The sequence below is a fragment of the Pelodiscus sinensis genome, chromosome 1, assembly GCF_052426305.1.
Source record: "Pelodiscus sinensis isolate ZL-2025 chromosome 1, ASM5242630v1, whole genome shotgun sequence".
Lineage (NCBI taxonomy): Eukaryota > Metazoa > Chordata > Testudines > Trionychidae > Pelodiscus > Pelodiscus sinensis.
This window is the reverse complement of record NC_143052.1, coordinates 89,990,128-90,009,355: the sequence shown is the minus strand read 5'-3', so window position 1 is coordinate 90,009,355 and position 19,228 is coordinate 89,990,128. Positions and strand designations below refer to the sequence as shown.

General features: G+C 48.9%; 2 protein-coding genes across 10 annotated transcripts in view; one reads left to right on the top strand and one right to left on the bottom strand.

Moving 5' to 3' along the window:
- SERHL2 (serine hydrolase like 2) overlaps positions 1-19,228 on the top strand; it is a 47,689-nt gene that overhangs the window by 18,882 nt on the left and 9,579 nt on the right. For 5 of the 9 annotated variants that reach the window (XM_075935455.2, XM_075935452.2, XM_075935456.2 and 2 more), the window contains 2 exons: positions 1,876-1,952; positions 5,817-5,901. In XM_075935455.2, coding sequence (XP_075791570.2) covers positions 1,876-1,952; positions 5,817-5,901 — 162 coding nt within the window. The other 4 variants (XM_075935458.2, XM_006120495.5, XM_075935483.2 and 1 more) reach the window with 3 other exon arrangements.
- RRP7A (ribosomal RNA processing 7 homolog A) lies at positions 10,114-17,646 on the bottom strand. The gene is made up of 7 exons (XM_075935557.2): positions 17,489-17,646; positions 16,473-16,615; positions 15,197-15,322; positions 13,290-13,413; positions 12,158-12,255; positions 11,390-11,588; positions 10,114-10,646 (listed from the first exon to the last, which is right to left on the bottom strand). The coding sequence occupies exons 1-7, from the start codon at positions 17,559-17,561 to the stop codon at positions 10,561-10,563; spliced, it is 849 nt and encodes a 282-aa protein (XP_075791672.1). The 5' UTR covers positions 17,562-17,646; the 3' UTR covers positions 10,114-10,560.

Here is a 19,228-nt window from a genome sequence, read left to right as displayed (position 1 = left end):
CCCCTCCTCTCCCCAACCTAATGCCTGGGTCCCTGAGCCTCCATCTCTGTTGCCACCACACATTTTTTCCTCAGGCGCTGGGGCGGCATGAGCACAGAGGCTAGCTGTGAGCAGGCGCTTGCTGCCTGTGCACAACAGCCCGGCTGGCCATGAGCAGTCACTGGAGCACAGAGCAACCCAGCAGGCTGTGAGCAGTTGCTGTGGTGCCGTGCGCAGAGCAGCCGGATGGCTGTGATCTGTAGTCAGCCATGTGCTCCCAGCGGGCAGCACTTTATTCTTTTATAAAATGTAGTGGCAGACCGCAAAAAACTTTGATCGGGCCGCATGCGGCCCTCCAGGCACCTGTTTGACATACCTGGGTTAGGTCAATCTGTCCCTATAATGTAGATGTGCCCGAAGACAACATCTCCTCTACAGCCAGGATAGAGGCTCTGAGGCCAGGCCTACATTAGACCTGGCAGCTCTGCTTAAAGTGTGCAACTCCAGCTACATAGAATACATAGCTGGAGTCAGCTTACCTTAAGCTGAGTTTCGCAGTGTTCCCACAGTGAGAGGCCATTGGGAGCAAACGCTCCTCTCTGCTTCCTTTACTCCTCACAAAAGGAGTAGTACTGGGCGCCAGCAGAGGCACCCTTTAAGTTCAGTTTAACTTGACTTGCTAAATCAAACTCAGATTGATCACGGCAGTGGTGATCTTCTTTTTAATGTAGACAAGGCCTGAGATTGATGTACCAGTGGTCGATGTAGTGAGTCTAGTGAAGACCTGCCAAATCAACCACAGATCACTCTGCAGTTGACCCTGGTACTCTACTCCCCAATGATAAGAGTAAGGTAAATTGATGGGAGAGAGATTCTGTGGTAACTTGACCTAACTTGCGCCGACTCCAGCTGTTATTCATGTAGCTGGAGTTGAGTATTTTAGGTCAATTTTCTGTGGTAGCATGGACCTAACCGAATCAGTTGAATTTACTTTTCAGCTTTGAACCCCCAGTGCAATTGATGAGATTTCCTAAGCAGAGCAAATTAGACTCTTTCAGATCATCCTGAACAAGTTCTTTCCTCCCCCACCTTAAGTTCCTGGGGAATGGGAGAGTGCTTAGAGGCAGCTTTCTAGCTTGGCTTCCCTTCTGTGGAGTTGTCTTGGAAGGGGGCAGGAGTTGGGGTAATCAGATATCCTACACTTGCAGGACTGTCCTGCCGTTCGGTGAGGCAGATCTGCTCTACACTATGAACCTATGGCTTTCTTTACTAACTACTACTACGTGGTGTGTAGGGGTAACTAGTCGTGCGCTCTCTCTCTGAATCACTTTGAGGCAACTCTCATTCCTGAGCATATTACTGCACTTGGTTTCAAACCCTACTGGCTAGAAAGTGGTGCCTTGTTTCAGAGATCCAGGCACCTTGTTGCCCTAACAAGACCACAAGGGAATTTCACGCATGAGGGATGACATACACTGCAGACAGAGGTGTGCCTGCAGCTTGGATAGAGCTATCTGGGCTAGCTTTCATCTAGCTAGCACAGTGAAAAACAGGGGTAGAGACCTTGGCACAGACCCTGGCCTGTGCTATGGCGCAAGTACATTCCTGGTTCCAAGCAGGCTTGTAGAGCCCGTTCTGGTGTCTGTCACCATGTCTTCACTGCATTTTTATCTATGCAAACTAGTGTGCGTATGTCTAGCTGTGCTCTGCAGTCACCTCTCTGATTGCAGTGTAGACCTGTGCTGCAAACCTTCTGCCACCATGGGGGTGAGCCCCTCAAGCCCCAGCATAGCCAGTAGGGCTTAGTGTCAAATGTCAGATTCTCTGCCAACCAGTGAGTGCTTCCCCTCTCTCCTCACCTGAATTTACTGATGTCTGGTGTCTTTGCACTTGCAGCACAATCAAGATGCCCTTACTCTGGAGCAGTGTTCGCGCTTCTTGAGAGAAATCCAGGCCAGTGTTCTAATGATCATGTGAGTGATGCCCAATACCTGTTGTCTGCCCCTTTCTGTCTGGCCATACCCAGGGTGGGTAGTGCACTGGAGGGCTGATCTGAATAAAAAGCCTGTCCATGTGTGGAAGGTAGTTAAGGATTGAAAACTGGTGATAACTAAATAAGCGTAGTCTAAAACAACTCAGACACAATCAAACACAACCAAAGCTAGCACCCTGCTCTGCTTCCTTGGTTAGGACAGGAGTGCCCCTTCCTGGAGCCACAAGCCCCATCCCTTCCCATGGGTTCCTTCATCTAGCCAATGGCAGGCTTGTGGTCCCCTGCAGAAATGTGCATGGATTCCATCCTCTCTTGCTTGCTGCTCCCTCAGAACTACCAGGCAGCAGCTGAGTCAAAGCTCTTCACAATTGGCTAGCACTGCAGGTCGCTCAGGGAGGAAGAGTCCCCAAAGTTGCCAGAGAGAACCTCCAATGTAGCATTCATTCTTCATCTGATCATCTGCAGCACAGGATGCCTCTTTCTCCCATTCAAGGGGTTGCCATCATCCCTCCTGTTAAAGGAGGATTTCCTTATCCTTTGTCTCCAGGCTCAGGCTTTCTTCCCCTTCTGAAGGTGCTGCTCTCCCCCCCCCACACACACTTTTTTAGAGACTCCTGCTTACCGGATCTTTCAAAAAGTGCACCTATGGACTTGTGACAGGTTTCCTCTGTGCACCCTATGCTCTGGTTTTCAACCAGGGGATACACTGAGGACTTCCAGAGGTACATCGACTCCTTTAGATATCTGCCTAGTTTTACAACAGGCTGCATGAAAACACTAGTGAAGTCAGTACACACTAACCTTTCATAGAATGACTTGTTTATATTGTTCTATATATTATGCACCGAAATGTAAGTATAATATTTATATTCCAATCTGTTTTACAGTTACATGGTAACAATGAGAAAATCAGCAATTTTTCAGTAATAGTGCAGGTGTGATACTCTTACATATTTATGTCTGATTCTGTTTGGTAGTTTTTAAGTGAGGTGAAACTTGGGGGAGAGTTACAAAAGAAATCAGATTCCTGAAATGGGTTTGGTCATCTGGAAAAGGAGAGAGTCACTCTTATAAACCTTGTTTCCCTGCTCTGTATGGGGAAGGGCAGGGGGAGGAAAGAAATGCTTGTACTGGAGCTTTCATGATGGAAAAACCCATTGTGAGACATTGCTCAATTCCTGTTATGTGTGTAAGTGGATCTCACCTGCTGCCAGCTTTCTCCTCCTATACACCCAACCCAAAGCAGCATCTCTCAGTTCATCGCATGAATGGGCTGAAATAACAGTTGGAGAATTCTGACTATTCAGCAGGGGGTGGTGTGTGTGAAAGAGAAATGACCAAAGACTTTAAAATGGCTCAGTAGGAGAACTGCTGAGTGGAGTTTGCCTTTAACAAGAAAAATAAGCAAAAACACATCTCAAAAGTTATAAAACTACTTGGAAAATTTGAACACAACTCTCACCCATTCTGCACTGCATGCATCCTGGAGCATTAAGACAACGAGGCAGGAACTACTTTAATATAAACAATGAGACGATTTACCTGGCATTGCTCGGGTCCTTCACTCAAATAAGGTGTTTTTTTTTCCTTTCAAATCACTGCTTTGGGGTGGGGCTGGGGATGAGGGGTTCAGTATGCAGCCTGCCAGGGAGAGAGGACAACCCCAGTCCTCTTTAACCATAGTAGCTTGGGGCCAGGTGAGAAGCACCTGCCTATGGCCGCTGCAGCTGGCAGACCTAGGAGAGGGGTGCATGTCCCCTGACTTGGGGATAGACAGACACACAAACTCTCTGAAATACATAGCAGAGAGCTGTTCTTTTCTCCACCTCTCAATGGGATGATAGCTGTCCTGGTTCCCATCTTTGGCCCCTTGCTGCCCACCTGTGATCATTCTAGTGGCTTATCAATGCGATCAATGGCAGTCTCTCACAAGTGAGGCATTTGAAGAGGAGCAGGTGCTGAATTAAACTCAGATGCAGAACAAGTAGCAAACAGCACATTGAACGCCTGGCACGGTTTCCCGTTAGTGTCTGGCTGAGATGTTCATGTTACTGGGAGCTTGACTGGGCCTGAAGTGTACATATCATACTGTACCAACCAATGGTGAGGAAAGATGAGGCAAAGGAGGGTGAAGGACATTAAAAGGTTAGCTCATTATAATAATTACTACCTCTTATAAAGCACTCTCCATCAGTAGAACTTAAATGCTTTACAAAGGAACTTGGTATCATAATATCAAGAAACTTGTGCAGGTCTTTAAAACTCTTCTTTAACTACTTCTCATTGCCTAATTCTCTCCCCCAGTGATGTTAGCCTGGTTTGCCCATTTCTCCACTTCTCCCAGAGTTGGAAAAACCCATCATCAAAACTAAGCTAAGACCATTGTCACTACGCCCCACAAACCTTTTTCAACTGCTTGCTTTTATCACACCTCCTCCAAGAAGGGGCAGCTGGGCACAAATTGATTTAAATAAGGCAAAACAAGTAAATTATAAACATTATACTTTGCCTCCACTGTATGTTGCTCCTCTTCTTAGAGGACAAGGTCTGCAGGACTGGTGTCATGTCCACTTCTTTTGTTAGCAAGTGTGCCACTTAATTCTGATTGGGACCTTAAAGCACCTCTGAAAAGTATGAAATGAAACTCCACTAGAAGTTGAGGGAGGAATGAAAGAGGAGAAACCAACTGCAGAGCTGGTTTAGCCTCCTTTTGTTACAGAAATAGAACCCTGGGAACTTTTACCTTAGGAGAACATGGGATAAGTGTCTAGCTCTTTCTTCTCTATCCAGCAGAATCCAATAATATTTTCTGGAGATGTCATCTTGAAAATGTAGGGGGAAAGGATTCTTAATTTCACATTGTACCACCTTGTGGAAGATATGTGGTATTGCAGCCTCCCTTAAAAGTTAAAATTAGGCAACCACAAGTGGGTTGTGCCCACAAAAGCTCATCTGCATTTTTGTTAGTCTCTAAGGTGCTGCAGGACTGTTTGCTGTTTTTTCACAAAATACTTGTTTGTGGGGTATGGATGTTAAGAACCAGTTAATAAGCTAATTGAATAGTCAGTGGAATTTCCATTGACTACTCGATTAGTTGATTAAGGGGGTTAGCTCCCGGAGGTAGCACAAGCTGGGACTGAGCAGTCTTGGCTTACACCAGCTATGGGACCACTGTGGCTCTGCTTGTTATATGTAGTAAGAGTTGCCTCTCCTTCCACCCCACTCCCTCCCAGAGCTGGTTTAATACAGAGAACTGGGCGGGGGGGATAACTGGTCTTATCAGGTAGACAACTCAACTAGTTGCTTACCTACTAGTGTGGGGTTTGTTTTGTTTTCTCTAATTTGTCTGTTTTAGCATTTCCTGAGTGGCTCCTCTTATAACCCCTTGGGCCTGCTGACCAGAGAAGACTAATGCCCTGAATTGTTTAATGGACAAAACCAAACACATGCATGCATACGAGGGGGGAGAAGCCACCAGGGAGAGATGGAGTAGCTGGCTGGGTGAAGCTGGTCTTTGGACCCCAGGCAAAGCCATGCTGGCCTTTAGCTTTCCTAAGAGCTTATGTACCATGATCAATCCACTCTTCGAGCAGGGGCTTTGCTAGGTAAACGACTCCTAAGTTTGGTCCCTTCCCTCACTCAGTCAAGTGAGACTAACTCTTGTCCACAACAGTCCCGTGATCTAGTCACAACCTACACATATGTGATTGTGGAAGGCAGGGTGAGCTAGTCTAATTTCTCTGTCTGCTTGCTCTCTCTGACTTGCCTCTCAGGGCAGGAGAGCAGCTGAGATTTGGCCTAAGCCATACTGTGTCTTACACAGAACTTTGTGACTGTTTTCTAGAGCACAGGATGGAATTTTTAATCCTGAAAAGAAGAGCCAGTACTTTGTGAAGCCGCTTCAGGAAGCCTTCCAGTCCAACCTTAAGGTGAGAGCAAGCACTAGCCAGACAAGCCCAGTTGTTGACAGATGTGCACCCAGGGAAATAGTGACTGTAGAATAACATTTGGTGTGGACACTCTTACTCCAAAATAAGCCTCCATCTGGGGAGTTTGACTAGACTAGTTTTAGTGCCTCAATTTCATACCCTGTCTCATTCTGGCTGTCTCCTTCATTGGAAACTAGAGCCCCTACTGAACAACTGCTTGGCCATGTCCTTCTCCACTTCCCCCCAGCAGCCGGATGCCTCAGATGAAGGGGCTCTCCCTTCCCCTGATCAAAGGGTGCTTCAATCTACCACTGTAGGCCCTACATCAGTGCTCTGCTTACTCCATGTTTACCCTTAATATAGGCAGAGCCAGGTTTGTACAATTGCTGATGAGGCTGATGGGCCAGAGCCCCCAGCAAGGGTATAAATGGCAGATTGTCCCTCATGCTGGGCACGTGTTGGTGGCTTAGGGAGAAGTCCCCCTCATAGGCACAAAAACTGAAAATAAGGGCACAAGGGAAAGTCTAGTCCATGTGTGCTGGATCAAACTGTGGTGCTAAGCTGGTGACAACCCAGGCCTGGCTGGGTGGGTTTGCGAGCAGGACCTGATACAAAGCTGTGTTGGACCTAAAGGACTCTTTTAAAATAGAACTCACGTTTCTAAGGGGTCACCTCATACAGAGTCTGGAGTAACTCCCTGACTGACCCCAATGGTCAGCCTCCTTTCGGGGCAATAGCACAGCAACTGAAGCAGCGTGCTCCTCTATTAACAGGCTGCCGTGGAAGGACCCCACACTGGGATTCCCCATCCTGAGGAGCTAACAGCCCTGCATTAGGGATCTATCTGACAGCACCATGTGCTCAGACTTGTGGCATTGTGTGTGAAGAGGGGTCTATTTGCCTGCCCCCCCACAAGCAAGCCCTTTGGGTGTTAATTCAGGGAACCCTACAATGCAGCAGGAATGGCACTTCTGACATGAAGGCAGGGGAGTGGAGGAAGACACAATACACAGGTGGGGCAGGACTTCAGGATGTGTGAAGACCAGAATAGAGAGGAGACAAATGGGGTACAAGTGGTGGGGAAAGAGGTAGGAAAACAGGGCCAGAGAGCAGCTCCTGGGGCAGATGGGGAGAACAGGGCATGGTGGAAAGGGGCTGACCACAGCGGGTAAGGAGGACTGGGGAAAAGAGCAGACCTCAGGGGATCATCAGGTGCATGGAAAAATGCAAGGACTACAAAAGGGGGAGGGGTCCCTGACCATTCTGGATCCCCCTTGAGCCTGGGACTGTCCGAAGCCCCTGCCTCCCCTCCCATCTTACCCTCCAGGCTCTTGGGTGATGGGTTCATCCTGCTTCCCAGACCTGCCTAGTCTCTGTTGCAACAAGTAGCCGCCATGTCCTTTCAGCACTAGCAGTTGAGGACTTGGCAGCTGGCATGAAGCAGAGCTGGACCCTGGAGTCAGCCAAGTCTGGCGACAGCACACTCCATCCCTGCCAAGTTTTACGAGTGTGTTGGAGAAGGGGGGAAATAGCCATTTGGCTTCTCTCTAGTGCAGCTGGGTGCAGGATGTCATGTGGAAGATGGGGAACAGGAAAGCTAGGATAGTGTGGATGGGGGCTAGGGTATGGAGGGAAAGGGTATCTTGGGCTGGAGTAGCACAATAGGAGATGAGGACCACTAGGACAGGAGGGGTACCACATCTGCCACTGGGGCAGAGCCCTCATTCTTTGACTCTTCCACAGGCAGGCCTGCAGTGATTAAGCTGAGCCCAGCAGCTGTATGGTTCACACAGTGACCTGTGCTGGGAGATGCTGATGTGCATTAACAATTTGTTTATGCACTTTGATCTAGTCCTCTTTGAAACCAGATTAGCATCAAGTGTTTTAAGGAACCATTAAAGCAGCATCCACAGACAACCCACACCACAGCAGCTAGCATGGGGCAGAACATGCCCTCGTGAACCATGATTCTGCTACTCTAGGCAGCTGCCTTGTTTACCTGTGCCTACAGCAGCCTCTACCCCCATGCTCAGTATTCCTCACTGAAGACATATGCCTGCCAGCCCATCTCAGCTGATTGTACAACTGTGCCACATGAGATACTTATTTTAATTGGCATGTCTATAGCATCTGCTAATAATGTTACTCGCTGCTCTTTAAGAGAAAACTTATATCCCCAGCAGTGAGCTTGACAGCTTCCTGCTGCAGTGAGTTCCACAGGCTGAGTGCAGATTTCATGGAGAAGTCTTTGGTCCCATTCACATCTACCTGTGTTCTCTCCCTCTAGCACAGATTCCAGTTAGCCGAGGTGACTGGGAATCATTTTGTGCATCTGAATGAGCCTGAAGTAGTGGCAGGGATCATCAACGCTTTCCTAAAGAGGGACCAGAGCTCCAAAGCCAGGCTGTAGGCTAGAATCCTGCATCAGGGCTTGGTTACCTGCTTCCTGGGGGAGACAGCAGCAGTGACAAGAGAGCAAAGAGCATAACAGCCTTGGAGACTGAACTTAACCGATCTGGGCCCTGCAATTTGCCCATTACGTGATTTTCATTCCTCTTCTGAACCCTGGGAATGGCAGAAAGCACCCAGGCAGGGAGGAGTTTCCGTAAGGAAGAGCTGAGTAAACTCCCATGTGTTCAAATGCAGATGGGGATGAGATCTACCTCATGCCTCCACTTCACCTGCTACACGAACAGCTTTTGGATTTAAGGTCTAGCTCCCTGTTAAACCTTGTGCAGTTTCATCAGCAGGAAGCAACCTCCTGTGTTTCATTTTGTTGATATGCTGCCCTGGGAAGACTGGGTGGATAAGCCTGCACTTCCCCACCACTACCTACTGCTTATAATAGAGAGAGTGCTTATGCATAAATATACAAGAAAAACTTTGCAGCATTAACACTATGAACAGCAGCAACCACAAACATTTTCTAGCGTCCCCTCAAAGTGAGCAGTTAGCTTGTAACTGACACCAAAAGTGATCAAAAGTGGCCCCAATTTTCCCATGTACTAAACAAGCACTAGTCTAGCTGCCATCACTGTAGTAAAGGGGGGTCACTTACCCTGAAAGAGAGCTGGGCTGTTAAAACAGTCACCTGTACTTGAAAGAAAGGGTGGGAGAGGGAAGAATCAGGCCTGTGGGGGCTTCCCTCCCCTAGACAAACCTATACAGACAGGCCCCCTTGTGCTGTCAAACACAAGACACTTTGGGGCTGTGTCCTTGTGAATTTACTGAAACACAGGAGAAGCCAAGTAGCTCAACGCCCTTACAGGCACAAGCAGGAGGCCCGTGGCAGCTTCTAGTGCTCCACATCCTTGACAGCAGGGTGGGAATCAGGAACAGCCTAGTGAGCCCACAAGCAATACCACCACGGTGCTCACCCCTAGCTGTTTCTGAAAAGGCCTTGGGGACATGAGCATTCCCCACTCCATCTCACTTCCCCAATGGTGCTGGAGCTAGCAATGCTGCTGCACCCCGGGGCTTGAAATGATTTCTATTACATACAGGCTACGTCTAGATTGGCATTATTTTCCAGAAATGCTTTTAACGGAAAAGTTTTCCGTTAAAAGCATTTGCGGAAAAGAGCGTCTAGATTGGCACGGACGCTTTTCCACAAAAGCACTTTTTGCGGAAAAGCGTCCGTGGCCAATCTAGATGCGCTTTTCCGCAAAAAAGCCCCGATCGCCATTTTCATGATCGGGGCTTTTTTGCGGAAAACAAATCTGGGCTGTCTACACTGGCCCTTTTGCGCAAAAGTTCTGCGCAAAAGGACTTTTGCCCGAACGGGAGCAGCATAGTATTTCCGCAAAAACATTGACAATCTTACATGAGATCGTCAGTGCTTTTGTGGAAATTCAAGTGGCCAGTGTAGACAGCTGGCAAGTTTTTCCAGAAAAGCGGCTGATTTTCTGGAAAAACTGGCCAGTCTAGACGCAGCCAGAGTTTAGGCCAATGGCTCTCAAGTCCCCCTCCCTCCCACAGAATGTTTCTGCGCCCTTCTCCCCTCTTTCCAAATAAGAGCAATGTGTGTGAAAGAACCACCCCTCCCAAACTGAAGGGGAATGCACCGGGGCAGGCAATATATTAGTTGGGCCTGGATTAGGGCAGGAGCTGTGCCCAGCACATGCTACATAGAGTACGCAGCCCTGGTATTCACTCAAGCAGGCATGTGAAGAGCTGCTCACTGAGGGCTAACAAGGGCAATAAGGCAGCACATAGGAAACAGGCAGTTTATTTACCATTTGCTGCTTTTGATACAGCAGCAGCTCCCTTGTGGTCGTCACAGGCCCAAGGGTGGGCCTCTTGCTGGGGGATCCAGTTTAAGACAGATGCCCAGAGGGGACAGTGCAGCAAGATAACAGGTGAAAGTTGAGTACAGGGGGGTGCCAGCCCACTCAGCTAAGAGGGACTGCAGCCCATGAACTGCACTTAATGGAGGTTTCTGTGCCTGGCTCACTGCCCCACCGGCATATTGAGCAGATGAAAAGCTTCACCCAACTGTCCATTTGTGACCCACTGGGGATTTCCCATGTAGGGCCCAGCTTACAGCAGAGGGAACAAGTTGGCTCCATAGCACTTTGTAGAGGCCCCTCAGTGTGATCAGTCTGAACTCAACGCGCCCTCCAGGGAAACGGGCAAGGAAGCAGCAGTGCCCAGAGTGGCTCAATATGGCCGGAACTTCCGCTGGGCCCGCATCAGTGCAATCCTCTGCTTGTCCTCCTCAAACTTCTTCCTCAGCTGGGCTATGTCTGCAAGGAGGAAGAAGGGTTGTGGGCAGCAGGACCAGGATGGGCATGGTCACAGTAACAAGAGCAGCAGAGTTACATTCCTGTACCGTGAAGCCTCACAAAAGCACTTCACTGGGAAGCAAGTTTGTCCCAGCAAAAGTGGGCTCAACAGCCACTGAAGTGGGTGCAGTTCCCATTCCACCAGTACTGAATGTGGGGCTGCATATATAGGGATGCACTCATCCACCACTGCGCTGCAGCTCCCTTTTGGATGGAACGTGACACTGTTTACTTTTACACAGCTGCCTGTACGCAGCCAGTGAAAGTTACAGTCACTGGGAATTCAAGGGGAACTGAGAGAACACAGGAATTTGGACAGGATGCTTACTGGGGCTAACAAATGGGTTCTAAAAAAGAACAGCACAGACTCAAATCAATGAAAGTAAGAGCAAGGATCTATGATCATGTGCCATTCAGCCGAGCACCCTCCAGCACTCTGCTAGGTATTGCTTCTGCACTAACAGAGGGGAAAAACATGACCATCGATCAATACCAGGACCCTGGGTTTTCTTCCAAGGTCTCCCATCCAAACATAAATCAAACCCTGCCCTGTTTAGCTCCCAAAATCCAACAGGATCATGGCCTAAAGTGATGCAGCTGACAGCAGGAGAGCAGCATGGCCAGGTCTCACTCATCAGCATTGGTGACAATCTGGACTGGTGAAGACAGGCAGGGGCAGGAAATGACTACACTATACAACTCACTTTCTCTCTTGGTCTCACGGTGCTGCCAGGCGTAGAAATTGAGCAGCTCCTTGCGTGCCCTCTTTCGCTTCTCCCTCTCCAGCACCCGCAAGCTGGCAGCCTCTGTCCGGGGAAGTCCTGGTCTTCGGCCTTTGCGTGTTACCTTCACCCATCCCTCCTTGTCCGGAATACCCTCCTCCTCCTCCGCTTTGGCTTCTTCCTACATGAGGAGGATAAGAGAGAACGCAGCTTAGTCCACACCTGTCACGAGATGGCCAGTTCCAGTCCACAGCAGTTGCCTATCACCCAGCAAACGCCTCCCTCACACTCCAAGCGCCCGTTGCTCTGCCATACAAGAAGGCCCAGGTCAGTGTTCTGGCAGAGCTGCAGAATTGTGATATTCAGTGGCTGACAATGTGAGCAACAGCATCCCAGCCAGGGGAGCCACTGGGTCATCCAAGGGTGGGTATGTTTCTGGTCACTATAGCACACTTTGTGGGAAAGGTACTGGGGCTTTGTCAGACGCAGCACCAGGGCACCGCCTGCCAGCAACTGAGACGGCCACCATAGTCCCAAAGAGATTGTTCCCAGCCAGCCACGCAGATAAAGAGCATGGACAAACCGACAGTATGTGAAACGCTGGAAGACCAGAGCATTCCTGTTGTTATGCAAAGAGCTACTCTGTCCAACATGAACAGGCCAGTCAGCAATGACAATCTCCAAGGAGTTGCTAGGCTCAGAGAATCCCTTAAGAAAAGATGCCTGCTTTATCTCATCTGTCCTCCCTACCTCTGCTATTTTCTGGTCATAGGTTTGCATGAAGGTGTCCACTTCAGCCTTCAGCTCCGCTTGATCCACCAATGAAGCTGCATAACTAGCAATCCACTCTGAGACAAGGAGGGAAAAAGTCAGTGGCTGCCTCGGCAGTGAGCCCATCTTCAACAAGAGGCCTCAGTGCAGGTCTGAAGAGAACAACTCTTGGGCCAATCTCCATGCATCACTTCTGGGCCTGCCTGCTGACATTCATTCATTCTTTCAAATATTTTTACTCCACCTCTCTATTTAAAATATTTGAGGCGGCTTTCAAAAAAATGTTTAAACACAATACAAATATATATAAAAATTTAAAATACGAGACCCCAAAGGGACATACACCTGCTAAAAACATATAGAGAAGAGGAACGCACACATATAGACTCAAACATTAATGGCCAGCAAGGAAGCCAATGAATGATAAATATTGCCAGTGGTTTGTGGGACCTGGGCATCTTTCTCATCATGATCTGGGCTGACGCCTGCCAGGTCTTTTCACACAGGCCAACAAACAGCAGTGTGACGAGAGCAACATATAGCCACTTGTGTCTAGGGTTGGGGAGAATCCAGTGTCAGAGCAGAGTGGCTCTATGCCCCACTACACAAGCCAGCCAGGGCCCTAAACAGTCAAGAGTTCGAATGTCAACAGTAACTCCCTCTGCTGTGAGAACCTAGCATCCCCCTCCAGGGCATCACATCGTTCTAATCTAAAGCAAGTCAGCCAGCAATAGTGGGAGGTGCAAAGCACAGGAAATCCTGGCTTCACCATGGCCTGCGCTCCAGGTTGGGTAGCTCATTAATGTCAATAAAGCACCCTGTCAAGGCCAGCTCCCCCAAATGAGAGAAGATTCTGAAAGACTATGGAGAGCGGTCACACACCTAGTGTGAGATGCTCCATGTGGAGTGAGTGAAGAATTAAAGGAATGCAGAACAAAAGAAGGAGCAGGGGAAATGCCGGACAAACTCTGTGCTCCATAGGGCATGTGAGAATCACTGTTGAGAGGTGATTGACACATTATCTGGATGGCCCTGGTATCGTGTGCAGTAGAGCCAGGATCAGAAACCCTCGGATATACTCCCCAAGCCTGGAGAGCACAGAGTGACTTACTGTGGATGCCAGTTTTCACAGGGTGATTCTCTGATGATAACTCCAGAGGGCCCTGTAGTGATAGGGACTTGGCTGCCTGTACCCCAGCTGGATTCTTAAACACCACGTAAGCCACTCGGAATCCCTAGGGAAAAGGCAACACATTGGTACAGTCAGGGACTGATCAGCACCCCCAGAGCAAACAGGCCCAGAGAACAGCAGCCTTATTAGAGAAATAAGGCCCCAGCCAGTACTGATGTTGCCAGGAGACAGTTTAAAAAAAAGTCATAGAATCATATAATCCTAGAACTGGAAGGGACCTTGAGAGGTCATCAAGTCCAGTTCCATACCCTCACTGCAGAACCAAGCACCAACACCAGGGCTACTTAAACTTTGGAAGCCCCGGGGGCCACAATGATACACACAGCACATGCCAAGGGCCATAATTTAAGGCATATACATGCAAATATCTATGCAAATAGCTTCTTTCACACTGACAGACACGAATACGAAGATTAAGCTTTAAGCAGCGGTGCCGGACCCAAACATGGCTAGTGTGAGCCAGTTGGCACCTCTCAGGCTCTGGCCACAAAGCTAAGCAGCCAGCACTTCCCATAAAGCCCCAGCACCTCCTTCCTGGGGGTTAGAAACACTGACACACTGTACCCGTCTGTTGCAGCCAGCCCATCCACTTGTGTCTTTCAATCCTCACTCCACCTGAAAGATGCCTCGCTGTTGTGGAGTGTGTTCCCAGAGGAGGCCATGTTCAAAGGATCGTACCCGCAGGCCACATGTTGAGCCCCACATAAACCCAAACTGTACCGCAGGCTGCAGGCTGTGTATTGAGTAGCCCTGGTCTAGACCATCCCTGATAGACATCTATCTAATCTGCTCTTCAATATCTCCAGAGACAGAGATTCCACAATCTCCCTAGGCAACTTATTCCAGTGTTTAACCACCCTGACAGGAAGTTTTTCCTGATGTCCAACCTAAACCTCCCTTGTTGCAATTTAAGCCCATTGCTTCTTGTCCTATCATCAGAAGCCACGGAGAACAATTTTTCCTCCCTCTTCCTCATGACACCCTTTTAGAAACTTGTTCCTTTCTCAGGCTGTGTCCAGACTCAGGGGTTTTTTCGGGAAAAGTAGCCTTTTTCCGAAAAAACTTCACCTGCGTCTAGACTGCAGCCGCGCTCTTTCGAAATTAAATCAAAAGATTGCGGCTTTTCTTTCGACGGTGGTAAACCTAATTCCACGAGGAAGAACGCCTTCTTTCGAAAGTGCTCTTTCGAAAGAAGGCGTTCTTGAAAGCAAACAGGCTTTTTAGAAAGAGAGCATCCAGACTCACTGAGTGCTTTCTTTCAAAAAAGCGGCTTGCTTTTTCGAAATTCCGCGTGCAGTCTAGACGCTCTCTTTCGAAAGAGGCTTGCAGTCTAGACATAGCCTCAGTCTTCTCCTTTCCAAATTAAATAAGACCAGTCCTTTCAGTCTTCCCTCATAGCTGATGTTCTCTAGACCTTTAATCATTCTTGTTGCTCTTCTCTGGACCTTCTCCAATTTCTCCACATCTTTCTTGTAATGTGGTGCCCAGAAATAGACAGAATACTCCAACTGAGGCCTGATCAATGGAAGAATGACTTCTTGTGCCTTACTTACAACACTCCTGTTAATGCATCCCAGAATCATGTTTGCTTTTTTTGCAAGTGTCACACTGTTGGCTCATATTTAGCTTGTGGTCCACTATGACCCTAGATCCTTTTCTGCAGTACTCCTTCCTAGACAGTTGCTTCCCATTCTGTATGTGTGAAAATCAAAGAATTCGTCAGGGGGCCTCTTTCCCCACCAACACTTGAGTTTTTTCCCCCATGCTAGCTCCTCCAACATGCTCCCTTTCCCACTGCTCTTCTCAGAGTTTCCCTTGAATTTTACCGGAACTGTCTTGAGATTGAAGAATTTGGACTTGGGTGTCTTTGGTTTCTCTTCTGGCCCTGGTTTCTCACACATGACCACAGACTGGACAGATGAACAACAGGAAAACAGTCGGGACAGACATGCCTAATACGAGAGAGAGAGAGAGAGAGAGAGAGAAAATTACATGTGCTCTCCCATTGAGAGACGGGGGCTACAGTCTTCTATAGATACCCCATTTCCGCTCTACTTCCAAAGAAACCACATTATGGCCATTGCCATCCTCCTCTGAGGTGCTTTATTGGAGAAATAAGGCCCCTAATCCTTTGGCCAGTGAGGTGGCTTATTGGTTGGACTTTTAAAAGCAACTATATCCTACACCTCTGTGCTGACTGAGCAAGCTTAAACCAGTTTCCTTGTGGAAGAGGTGTAATATAGTTCTTAGACTTCTGCCTTATAGTATCAATATGCAGCTCCCTTGAGTTTAAGGAAGGTACCTGGGCAAATCTCTGGCAACTCTCTATGGGTTCTGGATATGTCACAAGATGGGAGGAGCACCAAGCAAATTTACCTTTTTTATAGGCAAGAACAAAGATATGAACTTAAGTGATCACACTGTACCTTGCAACAGATATAAAGGGTGATTTTCAAAACCTCATTAGCTCATCAATATGAACATTTGCTCCACACTACAGCTGTCTTTGACTAGATACTCTGGGTTAAAAGGTATTAAACTACATCTACACTGGATCCCAAACAGCATTTCAAACGGGGTCAGCTAACAAACAAAACATATTCTCCATTATTCTAGACCAGGGGTGGGCAAATACCAGCCCATGGGCCAGATTCGGTCCACCAAGGTTAGCTCCTGACATGCTCCCACCCCTATATTTACCTGCATGGCTACAGATATTGGTGATTGCAGCTCCCATTGACTGTAGATTGTTGTTCCTGACTAATGGGAGCTGTGGGAAGCGGTATCCTGAGCCACACTGCTTCCTGCTGCTCCCATTGGCTGGGAATGGTGATCCATAGCCAACAGGAGCTGTGATCTCTGGTACCTGCAGCTGTGCAGGTAAATATAGCAGTGACAACTGCCACCATGTTATTGCCTACCCCTGTTCTAGACAAAGCTTCAGAGGGAGCATGACCTTTAAGTCTTCATCACCCTCTTCCCGCACCACTGTTTGGTCCTTGTAGCTCTCCCATACAAGTAGTAACATATTTGTCACACCAGCCCTCAGTAAAAAGACATTTACTTATTCCTTTCATAACTTCTTCCAGCCCAACAACTCACCTTTGTGCAATATGGGGGGATATTAAGGACAAAAAGAGTGCGGTTTGCAGGGTGGGTTGTATTGGTGCCTTCTCGGACTTTGTGTTCCTTCACATACAGAAAGTGAGGCGACTGTTGCTTCTTAGACAGCTTAACTGGAATAGCTAAATGGGATAATTTTTAAAGAGGTGCAGCAATTTACAGCAACTGACTTCAGCAAAGTATCAACTTCCAGAAAACATTTTAGGATGCAGCACCATCAACTATTGGCTACATTACCTAACCAGGTTCTACCTGGCTTCCAGAGATGTGTCTTCAGATCCTCCCAACACCCACCAGTTCTGACAACTCAGGAAAGTGCATCAATCTGCAAAGTGTTTTACTCATGGCTAGGGAATCCAGAAATCCATTTTCCAAAGGAAAAAGTGTAACTGGCATTTTTACAGATACACTTTTCCAGCCACCCAGCTCTGAAGGCAGAGTGGCGAGCAGCAGCTGATGGCCTGGGTCCCAGCTCTGAAGGTGGCACCACCCAGGTGTTTGCAGCTTGCCTGCCACCTTTAGAGGCTACCACGGTGCTGCCTTTCGAGCTGGGCGGCTGCGGAGTAAGCCTATTCATTGTATTTGATTTCAGTGACTGATGGCACTGAGGAGACTTCACACTTGCTTCTCCAGGGGTAACTAGATCGGTAACCCATGACCGTGCGGCCGAGGAAAGGGAACTCCAGCATCGCCTTTACACCCTGGGGGCGGGGGGGGCTTTGTTCTGGGGCGGGGAGAAGGGAAGTCGCAGGAAACCGGGGTCCCTGCTTACGACCCCGGAGCTGGTGGGTTTGCTGCGGCATCGGGCCAGGGGCTGGCGCCCCGCCCTAGAGGAGACCCAGCCCCGCCAATCCCCCGCACACGGGCCGCGCTCACCCTCGCCCGGCCCCGGGCTCCGCGGGCGCGAGGGGAGCCGGGCTCGATGGGGCAGGGGGAGGAACCCGGGACGTGGAGCTGGGCGCGCCCCTCCCCCACAGGCTGCCGCTGCCTGTTACCCGTGTAGCCCGCCGGGGCCGCTGGCGCCCCAGCCTCCGCGCTCGTCACATGCTGTCTCCTGCCGGCCGCCATCTTGCTTTGCCGGGACGTGACGTCGGCAGTCAGGACATTGAGGCGCGCAGGGGCCGCCGGGAGGTGTAGTTCCTTCGCGGACCGGCGTTTGCTGGGCGAGGCGCTGGCGTCAAGCTGTGATTGGGGAGGGGGCGGGGCTTCCGATGAACAGCGGGGTTCGGAGCGCGGCGCTGGGTGCGCGGGAGCCGGCTGTGGTCAGGCGCAGCCCCCTCTCATCGCGCTGGCGCCGGCTAGAGCAGGGCTGGGTGCAGCCGGGCTAAGCGTGTGGCGGGCGGGGTTGGTAAATGCAGGGCCCTCCTTCACGCCGCTATTACTGCCTATAGGCCGGGCTGTAGCTCCACAGAGGTGCGAAAATAGGATCCACCCTCTTCCAGTCAATGCACGTTCATGGCCCTTTCCATTGGTAGGACAAGTTCAGTTCTAGGGCAGTTTCCAGCAGGTCAGTGCATTACTCCAGGGAACGCAGCTGAGCCCACAACAACCCTCTCGTAGCCAAGGATTAGCACTGCTTTACAGATGGGAAATTAAGAAGTGCAGCAAAGCTCTAGGCAACACAAGTTCTTTACAAGTCATTCCTCTTTCCCGCTACTGTCCATAAGCCTTAATTCTCACAGTGGAGTAAAGAGTGGTCCAAGGGAAGAGAGGAATTTTATCTTTATTACCCAACATAGAGATGCTGACAACTGTAATATGGAGATTTGGGCCACTAGAAACTGGACTTGAACAACCACCTCATTCCACACAAACCATTGCTTTTAAAGCAGCAAGGAGGCCTTTGGCACTTTATAGACTAAGAGAAGTGTTGGAGCATAAGCTTTCGTGGGCAAAGACCCATTTTGTCAGATGCATGTAGTGAAAATTTCCAGAGGCAGGTATAAATATGCAGGCCAGAATCAGACTAGAGATAACAAGGTAGATCCAATCAAGGAGGATGAGGCCCATTTCTAGTAGATGATCTGGAGATGTGAATACCAAGAGAGAAGCTGCTTTGTAGCTAGCTAGCCATTCACAGTCTTTATATCTGTGTTGACACCATCAACTTAATCCAAACTTGAAGATGAACTGTATGTAGCTCAGTGGTTTCTCTTTGAAGTCTGGTCTTGAAGTTTTCTTGCTGCAGGATGGCTACCTTTAGATCTGCAATTGTGCGTCTAGGGAGATTGAAGTGTTCTCCTACACGTTTTTGTATATTACCATTCCTAGTATCTGATGTGTCCATTTATTCTTTTATGTAAGGACTGTCCAGTTTGGCCGATGATATAGCAGAGGGGCATTGTTGGCACATGATGGCGTATATTACGTTAGCAGATGTGCAGGAGAATGAACCAGTGATGGTTTGGCTGATCTGGTTAGGTCCTGTGATGGTGTTGCTGGTGTATATATGTGGGCAGAGTTGGCACCGAGGTTTGTTGCAAGGATCGGTTCCTGAGTTAGAGTTATTATGGTGCGGTGTATAGTTGCTGGTGAGAATATGCTTCAGGTTGGCAGGTTGTCCGTGGGCAAGGACTGGCCTGCCTCCAAAGACCTGTGAAAGTGAGGGATCATTGTCCAGAATGTGTTGTAGATCACTGATGATGCGCTGGAGAGATTTAAGCTGAGGACTGTAGGTGATGGCCAGTGGTGTTCTGTTGGTTTCTTTCTTGGGCTTGTCCCATAGCAGGAGGCTT

Excerpts from the sequence above, each read along its gene's own strand:
- RRP7A (XM_075935557.2), bottom strand. The coding sequence starts at position 17,561 with ATGGCGGCCGGCAGGAGACAGCATGTGACGAGCGCGGAGGCTGGGGCG. Across the intron at positions 16,616-17,488 it reads GGCCCCGGCGGGCTACACGG|CTATTCCAGTTAAGCTGTCT; the intron begins GTAACAGGCAGC and ends TATCCCATTTAG. Across the intron at positions 15,323-16,472 it reads TCCCCCCATATTGCACAAAG|GCATGTCTGTCCCGACTGTT; the intron begins GTGAGTTGTTGG and ends CTCTCGTATTAG.